The 9,438-nt window shown below is 40.6% G+C and overlaps 1 protein-coding gene across 1 annotated transcript; it reads right to left on the bottom strand.

The window, feature by feature from the left end:
- Nucleotides 1–6,607: 6,607 nt before the first annotated feature.
- On the bottom strand, nt 6,608–9,131 carry LOC128568796 (protocadherin beta-12-like). Its single transcript, XM_053566665.1, has one exon. The coding sequence runs from the start codon at nt 8,984–8,986 to the stop codon at nt 6,608–6,610; it is 2,379 nt and encodes a 792-aa protein (XP_053422640.1). The 5' UTR covers nt 8,987–9,131.
- Nucleotides 9,132–9,438: the final 307 nt, after the last annotated feature.

Genomic DNA, 9,438 nt, shown 5'->3' with positions numbered 1-9,438 from the left:
AAAATTGGGCAGACAAGTAATTAAAATATTTCATAATATATTCATAAGTAAAGGGTGATATAGAAATATCTAGAAGGAACTTCTTGTACATAGGAGGCGGCATAGCATAGCGGTGAGACATGGGTTCCAGAACCAAAATGTCAACATTAGAATCCTGATTCTTCCCCTCACTAGACTTGGACAAGTTATATAACTGGCTCTTCACTTGTAAAATAGAGTAATAATAGCATTTACCTCTTAGGATTATCATCATAGGAATCTAATGAGTTAATATATACGAAGTGGCTACTAAGTGCTAGTGAAGTTCTGTTAAAAATATAATAATTAAAACATCTAACCCAGACCTTGAGAAATCAGTGAAAACTTTCCTAAGGTAATGGAATTATGGGTTGTGATCTGAAAGAGCTAGCCAGGAGAAAGAGGAATGTTTCAGGGAGGCAGTTTGAGGAATACAGAAAAGTTAAGTATTCCATGAACTTTAAATCATGGAAGGGGAGAATTTAAAAATGAGATTGGTGAAAAAAGCTGAGTTAGAACACCACCAAGAATGATTATAATAGGTCATAGTATCCCTTCTTGAATTTATCCCAAAGGCAATTCAAACACAATGTAGGATTTGAAACATTTGATTAACATGATCACATCTACATTTTTGAAAAATCAGTTATTCTGCAGTAGGAATAATTAATTTCAGTGGGAATGATGGGAGAATCAGAGAACCGATAGGAGATGATGGTAGCCTGGATGGGGTAATGCCAATGTGGATGGAGAGAGAAGGGATGATTAGAAAGATATTAAGAAAGGTAGGAAATAAATTTAGACTGAAGATATGGACTTTGGGATTCATCAGCCTATATATGGTGATTGAAACCATGAGAGCTCTAGAATAACAAAGAAAAGGTGTGTTGAGTAAGAATAGAAGAGGCTTAGCATAGAACTCTGAGAAACTTCATTTAGAGGAGACAGGGGTAAAAGCATCTTTTAAAACACAGGGACGGTCCAGAGTTTAAACTCATGAAACCAAAAGTGAGCAGTACTTAAGTAGAGAAGATCAACAGCAAGAAACTATTCAGAAAATGAAGAAAAAGAAATACTGTAATTGTTCATTTGGTTTAAAAAGGTGGTCTTTTAGAGAATTCTTGTAGATATCTGCCAAAGTCTGTTCTGCCTTTCTTCTTTAGTAACAGAACATGGCACATGACCACTCAGATAGATTGCCTTTCCCAGCCTCCCTTGTAGTTAGGTTTGGGCAAGTGAATTAGATCGATTATGGGGAATTTTTTTTGTTTGCTTCTTCCAGGTCTAGAACAGAAGCTATCCAGATATGCCTCTTCCCTCTAAGCCGGCTAGAACTTAAATGTGGTAGTGACCTAGCTATAGCCATGCAGATTATGACATTGTCATAGGGAATGTTGGAGCAATTACTTGAAAGAAATGTGGTTCCAGAAAGACCTTGAGGAGCAAAGCTGCCCTACCTTCTTATTTATATCGGAACTATAACATGAAAATGATAAATGTGTTTACAAGCCACTGTGAAGTTGTATCACATTGTTTCCACAGTGTAATCTTTACCTTTCAGAACTCTTTGATGACCTTTACAACAGGAAGTTCAATAGAATGGCTGTGATGAAACTTAGATTGCACTTGGTTGAAAAGTGAGAGGGATTAGGAAGCAAAAATGAGGATAGACAATCCTTTCAAGAAATTTGTAAAGGAAGAAACAGGCGGAAAAGAAAGATATCTGGAGAAGAATTTAGATTCAGAGTGTGTTTTTTAAAACTAAAGAAACATGAACATATTTAAAATGCCAATGTGTAATATTCAGTAGAGAGGGAGAAAATTAAGATACAGAAGAAATAATGTGAGTTTCTAAGATGTGGTTAAAGATGGGATCGAGACAATATATGATAGGATTGGACTTAGGTGGTAGGGACCTCAGCAGGAGGAAAGTATAGGTACAGACACTGTCAAAGGCATAGATTAGGGAGCAGGAAATTGAGATAATCCATCCAGATGATGGATTGTATTTTCTCTGTAAAGTATTAGGCAAGTTTATCTGCTAAAAGAGGTTGTATATGTGGTAAGTTGAAAGGTTTAAAGTACATTAGAAATAGTTCTGTAGAGTAGAAAAAAAAGCTGATTAGGAAAATTATAAAAAGAGTTGTTGGTCTTAGAGGCCCAGTGGATATGATAAGTTTACAGTGGCAGTAGTACTGATAATTTTGTAAGTTTTGCCTTATAAAGTGCCACATCCTGGGTATAAGAAAGGAGGAAGAAGACTATTGATGATCTGGAATGGAGTTTCATCTGGTGGTTTTAGTGAAGGAAACAAGGGAAGTGCAATTGACTGGGAGTAGTAAACCCAGGAATCAGCTAAATAGGAAGGAAATTAAAACAGGAGGGTTTGACTGGTAGTAACAGGATCATGGAATAGAGGTCCAGATAGGCCAAAGATAAGATGTGATAGAAGTAGCAGAATGAGAAGCTTAAAGGCATAGAAGATTGTGTTCTTGGAAGGATATATCTGAAATCATTATATCATAGAAAGGTTTCTGGATGGTCAATAATTTCAGTGTGTAGTTAGGGCATTAATGACTGAACAAGGGGAATAGAGGTACAGGCCTAAGGACTGAGAGGCCATGTTGTTAGATTAATCAGTGGACCCAGAAGTGGTGGCAAGACTTGAAGTAACAAGAAAGATGAAGAGAACAATGTGTTTGTAAGATAAATTGTCCTGATATCCTCAATTTCCCATACTCTTCGCCAATTCCAAAATAAACTACTGTTTGGTTTTTAATTGGTAAGCATTTTCAAGAAAATCCATTCTGGGATGCTGGACTATCTCTTATGTCTATATTTGCTAAGCGTTCGTTTACCTATTTGATGTAAAATCAATTACTGATAACATATAGTTCTTTAGTATAAAAATGACTGATGTAGCTTGATTCCTATGCACTGGTTTAAATTTATCTATAAATGAGGTCTTTAAGCATAAGAAGAAAATTCATTTTGAGCAATATATCTTGGCATTTGAGCTAAATACCTAGTGACTCTTCATTAGAGTCAGCAAATTCATAGATAGTTCAATAGAGGAGATCTTCTGCTCATATAATCTGGAAAAACTTTAGTTCAATAGAGGAGACCTTCGGCTCATATAATCTGGAAAAACTTGAAGCAACAAGACAAGCACTTGGTCCTTGTCTCTGATGTACCTGTTAGATTTCTATCTGAGCTGTTTGAACTATTCTTTCTCCCTCTACCATTAGAAATGAGAGAAGAGCACAGGCAGGCTGCTAGAACCACTCCTACCTTTATTTTTGACAGCTTAATTGAGATATCACTTATACAGTAAAAAAAGTTCACCCATTTAGAGAATTGCTTGAGCCCAAGAGTCTGAGGTTGCTGTGAGCACTCTACAGTGGGCAACAAAGTGAGACTCTGTCTCAATTAAAAAAAAAGTTCACCCATTTAAGTTGTTGCTATGGTCCAGATGTTTGTGTACCTTCAAAATTTATATGTTGAAACCTAATCCCCAATGTGATAGTATTGAGGGTGGGGGCTTTGGGAGGCGATGAGATTATGAAGGTGGAGTCCTCATAAATGGGATTAGTGCCTTTGTAAAAGAGGCCTACGAGAGATCATTGGGCCCTTCCAGTATGTGAGAACAGAATAGAACACACCATCTGTGAGGAAGCAGGCCCTCACCAGAAATGACTGGAATATTTACGGAATTGTGTAACTATCACCATAGTCTAATTTTAGAACACTTTCATCATTCCTAAAAGAAACCTTGTACCCGGTAGCAGTCACTCTTCATCAAGAACCCTCCCTTTAGTCCTAGACAACCAATAGTCTGCTTTCTGTTTCTATTGACTTACCTATTCAAAACATTCCATATAAGTGGGATTATACAATGTGCACTCTTTTATGGCTGGCTTCTTTCATTTAATATAGTATTTTTGAGGTTCATCCATGTTGTAGCTTGTACCAGTAGTATTTCAATCCATTTTATTGCTGAGTAATTGTAATTCCATTGTATGGTAATGATCACGTTTCATTTATTCATTCATCAGTTGATGAACTCTTGGGTTGTTTCCACTTTTGGTAATTATTAATAATGTTACTATGAACATTCATGTATAAGTTTTTGTACACATGTTTTCATTTCTTTTTATAGACACATAGTGTAGAATTGCTGTCTTCAGGCAAGAGTGTGTTTAACATTTTGAGAACTGTCAAATGTTTTCCAAAGTGGTGGTATCATTTTATAGTTCCACAGCAAGGCATGACAATTCCCATTTCTACACATCATTGCTAACACTCGTTATTGTCTTATGTGTCTTTTTTATTATAGCTATTCTGATGTATATGAAGTGGCCATCTTTACTTTTCACCTTTGATACAGCATTTGATACATCTTGTCTGGTGTGTAAAGAAGCTATAACACTTTATATCTCTTTAAGCCAGAGGGCCTCCATTTTTCTCCCACTAAGTGCAGTAAAGACAGGAGTTAATTTCAATACTTGACTTTAATAACATCTTGTAAGTTTCATTCTCTGTGTAAAGCAGCTTTCGTTTAGGGGGAAAAGAACTTTCTCTTAGTTCTGCTTCCAGTAATAGAAAATTAGAATTCAGTTAGCTTGCATGCAACACAATTGACCTCTGTTTCTTCCCATTTGTCTTGAAAGAAGAAAATGATTACTTGGTTCATACACTTTAGCAGTAAAATATTAGCTTTCAAGAAGTATAAATATTAGGTTATCTTGTATATACTAGAATAATAGATTGTAGTTCCTGGCATTATCAACTGACTAATACCGAGTTCCTCCGCAGTGTTAATAAAAAGTTTACAATATCTTCAAGAAGTAATTGAGTCTAGTTTGAACAACCAGAAGCAGTCATTTTACTCATCCACACTAATTTCTTCTTTCTAATGACTGCTCTCTCTCACACACATACTTCCTTTTCCTCTATATGTTTACTCATTTTGTTCCTATACATTTTTCTTTCACAACATATACACGTTAGATTTTATGACAAAATTCATGGAAAATCTCCTCCAACCATGAAGGCTTTCTCTTCCATAGTATAATCAGATCCTTAAGAGTGGTTAGACAGAGCTGTGCAACATGAGACAAAGCTGTCCTCCTACAATGTTCTGAAAACCTTTCTTAAAAATTAGAACAACAATAGACTATCTTTTGATACTTTCTGTGTTCAACATCTAATATTTTTGTATATCAAAAAGTGGTTTGCAAACTTTGGGTTACTACCCATTAGTATATCATGAAATTAAGATAGTGGATAATGACCACATTTGAAAATTAAGTAGGAAGAAGTAACGTAGGTAATTTCAGATTCTATTACAAAAGGGTTAAGCATTATTCACAAAACATTTCTTTCTATCATGATTGTGCATGACGAAATAAGTAAAACAATGTTGCTAATGGTTGTGGTGTACTAAAAAAAGCTTGAAAAATAGTTTCCAGGGTATATACATTAGATTCTGATATAACAGGCAAAAGTATGTACACACCACACAAGTCCACTTTATGCTATACAAATTATTATTCAGGCGCCTGCATTCAACTAGATTGCTTTATAGCTTTGTAACATTAATGAAATGTGGGAAATTACAGGTTGGTATTCCAAGATACAAATAGCTACAATAGTAATGTGTCTTCATAATCACTCTCCAGGATGAATGAAAAAATAATAAGAAACTTGCCAAGGCCGGTTGTGGTGGCTCACACCTGTAATCCTAGTACTCTGGCAGGCCAAGGCATGTGGAGACCTCAAGAGTTGGAGACCAGCCTGAGCAAGCAAACCACTGTCTCTAAAAACAGTTGGACATTATGTAGGGTGTCTGTAGTCCAAAGTACTCCAGAGGCTGAGGGAAGATCACTTAAGTGCAAGAGTTTGAGGTTGCTATGAGCTATGACAGCCATGGCACTGGGTGGGGGGGAGAAACTTGCCATCTAGCTCTTTCTAATCAAGTGATCACACTTATGGTTGTATTTTCTGGTTTAATTTATAAATTGATACACATATGCAAAGGTTAACTAAAAAATTCACTGTGTTTAAAGAAAGAAATACATTTCTGAATAGCAACCATTTACAACTACAAGAACAATTCATTGCAAAAAGAGAGAATCAATACTGTATAACTTGAATTGCCTCCAATTTGGTCTGTTTTATTTTACTGTAAACAAAATTGTGGTAAAAGTTTACCTGGAGGCAGGGAGATTGAAAAAATATGACTTAGTGTTGTTCTTTAGTAAACAAATTATTTACAAATTAAGACCATCTGGGTTAAAGAATACCCAGATAGTGAGAATGCCATCTCGTAAAATACAGAAATAATGGTAAACAAACATTCACTGAAAAGAAAAGGGGGAAAGAACATGAGAAAACGTGAAAGTAAATCACTATAATTTTAAATACACGCGAATTGGAAATAAACATTGGTTTGGAAGTGCCTCTAAATAATACACATACGTAACATAAAAGCCAGTTATGGTCACTGAATATTGAACTAAAAGCTGCTGAGGAAGGTAAGATTTTCCTCCATTTCTTTTCCTGGGCACTGGGGTCACTGAACATTGAACTAAAAGCTGCTGGGGAAGGTAAGATTTTCCTCCATTTCTTTTCCTGGGCACTGGGGTGGGAGGTTGGGGATAATCGGTTTCAGGAATTTGAAATCATTTGTTCCAGAGTCTCCAGTCAGACATATCTCATACTGGTAGCTCTGGGACAGAGTCCCAGTGCCACTAACATCCACCAGGTGGCCCGGAAAGTGGCCCTCAGGCACCGAGCAGCGACCTACCGAGGCCGCCCCGTCCCTCCTGCACAGCCTCACCGCCACGAACAGCAGCACCGAGAACAGGAAGAGCGAGGACACCGAGGCCAAGGCGATGACCAGGTAGACGGTGAGCGAGTCGGCCTGGGCCTGCTCCGCCGCCGCCTCCGGGAGCGGCAGGTAGGGCTGGGAGAAGCCGTCCACCAGCAGCACGTGCAGCGTGACGCTGGCGGACAGCGGAGGCTCGCCATTGTCCTTCACCAGCACCAGCAGCCTGTGCTTGGCCGCGTCGCGCTCGCTCAGCAGCCTGGCGGTGCGCACCTCGCCATTGTGCGCCCACACGCTGAACAGCCCGGGCTCCGTGGCCTTGAGCAGCTGGTACGACAGCCAGGCGTTCTGGCCCGAGTCGCCGTCCACCGCCACCACCTTGGTCACCAGGTAGCCCGCCTCGGCCGCCCTGGGCACCAGCTCGGTGCAGGGCGCAGAGCCGTTCTGCAGCGGGTACAGCACGAAGGGCGAGTTGTCGTTGGCGTCCACCACCACCACGCGCACCAGCGCCTCGCTGCTCAGCGCGGGGGAGCCTCGGTCTGTGGCGCCCACGGGGAACTCGAACGCCTGCAGGGCCTCGAAGTCCAGCGCCCTCAGGGCGTACAGGTGTCCGTTGTCTGCGTTGATGGAGACCAGGGAGGCGAGGGGCAGGTGGGGGTCCTGAGGTGGCAGCAGGGAGTAGGTGACCTGGGCGTTGGTGCCTGAGTCTCTGTCTGTGGCGCTGATGGTGCCTATGTGCAGGGCGGGGCTGTTGTTTTCGCGGACGAACAGAGTGTAGGAGGTTTGGGTGAAGGCGGGGACGTTGTCATTGATGTCAGAGACCAGCACTGTTATGTTTTGCTGGGTTTGCAGCCTTGGTGTCCCCAGGTCAGTGACAGTGATGATGATGTTGTACTCAGCTTGGCTTTCTCTGTCTAGTGGTCTCTCCGTTTCCAACGTGTAGTAATTCTCAACTGAAGATTTTAGCAGGAATGGGAGGTCTTCTGGGATAGAACAAACCATCTTTCCATTTTCCCCAGAGTCTTTGTCTCGGATGCTGAAAACCATAGCCACAGTTTCAGGCCAGTTTTCTGGGATTGGACTGGTAATTGAAGATACGGCGATTTCAGGAGCGTTGTCATTCACATCCATCACTTGAATTCTGACTGTTGACTTTCCAAAAAGTCCTCCCCCATCTGTGGCTTGAATGATTATTGAGTATGAATCAATTGCTTCAAAATCCAAGGATGCTTTTAACCTAACGTCTCCTGACTTTTGATTAATTTCAAATGTCTTGCGAATATCTCCGGAGGCATGGGAAAAGGAATATGATATTTCCCCGTTTATTCCTGAGTCTAAATCCCAGGCTGAGACGGTAACAACTAGCGAGCCAAGGACATTGTTTTCTGGAATAGTCACCTCATAAAACGTCTTCTCAAACTGGGGGCTGTTGTCATTAATGTCCACAACCATCACCAGAACAAAGGCAGTCCCAGACCTGGGAGGGGACCCGCCATCTAGAGCAGTGAGGATGAATTTGAGCTCAGGCTGCTCTTCATAATCCAGAGCATTGTCCAGAACTAACTCTGGGTATTTCCTATTGTCTGGATTGACTCTCATTTTAATGTGGAAATGAGAGTTGGGGCTTATTGTGTAGCTTTTTACAGCATTGACTCCTGCATCTAAATCCTTTGCGCTTTCTAGCAAGAACACTGCACCAACAGGACTATTCTCTGGGATTTCTAGAAGCATTTCTTTTTCCAAGAATACAGGAGAGTGGTCATTTATATCCCTGACCTCAAGTTCAATCCGTAAAAACTGCATGGGATTTTTCATTAACAGCTGGAAATACAGTACACAAGGCTCCGTGGAGCCGCAGAGCTCCTCCCGGTCTAGCGTTTCGCTTAAGAGCAAATCCCCAGTGTTTGTGTTCAGCTGCAAACGCTGTTTGTTATCATTAGAGACCACCCGGGCTTCCCGCAAAGACAGCTCACCCACTTCCAGTCCCAAGTCCTTTGCCAAATTGCCTACAAAGCTCCCGCTCTGCATTTCCTCAGCCACTGAAAAGCGCCCAGGCTCAGAGCCCACCTGAGACATTCCCAGCAAAACAAAGAGAAGGACTTGCCTTATCCACCGAGTGCCTCCCCCTTCGTTCTCCATAGCTCCTTCCAGGAATTTCCGAAGGCTTCTTGCAAAAGCGCTTCAGCTCCCCTTCACACTTCTGGAAAATGTGCCTCTGATCCACCAGATCAGAGGGTAAGCCTAAAGATTTCAACCCTGTTGAATGGCTGGGTTATCCCTTGACGGCGTATTATTTCTGTCTTCCCAGTTCTCTGCGTGCAGTGGTAACAGGGTCCGCAGTATCAACAGTGTAATGGTTTTTCCGCGATGTTATCCTGCAGCGCCACCACGCGTCTCCACAAATGTTCACAGTCTGATGAAACTTGCCTAAATTTCATTGACGCAAATTTCCCCCAGAAACAAATATTGTATTTAAGGAATTCATTGTGTTTAAATAATTACAGATATTTCTATATTCCATAACAATTTTTTATTTTCTTCATGGTTTGGGATACTGTTTGTGTTTTTTAAAGCATTTCTTCAGTATTTTT

The sequence above is a fragment of the Nycticebus coucang genome, chromosome 17 (assembly GCF_027406575.1).
Source record: "Nycticebus coucang isolate mNycCou1 chromosome 17, mNycCou1.pri, whole genome shotgun sequence".
NCBI classification, from domain to species: domain Eukaryota; kingdom Metazoa; phylum Chordata; class Mammalia; order Primates; family Lorisidae; genus Nycticebus; species Nycticebus coucang.
This window is presented reverse-complemented; position numbering and strand designations above follow the sequence as displayed.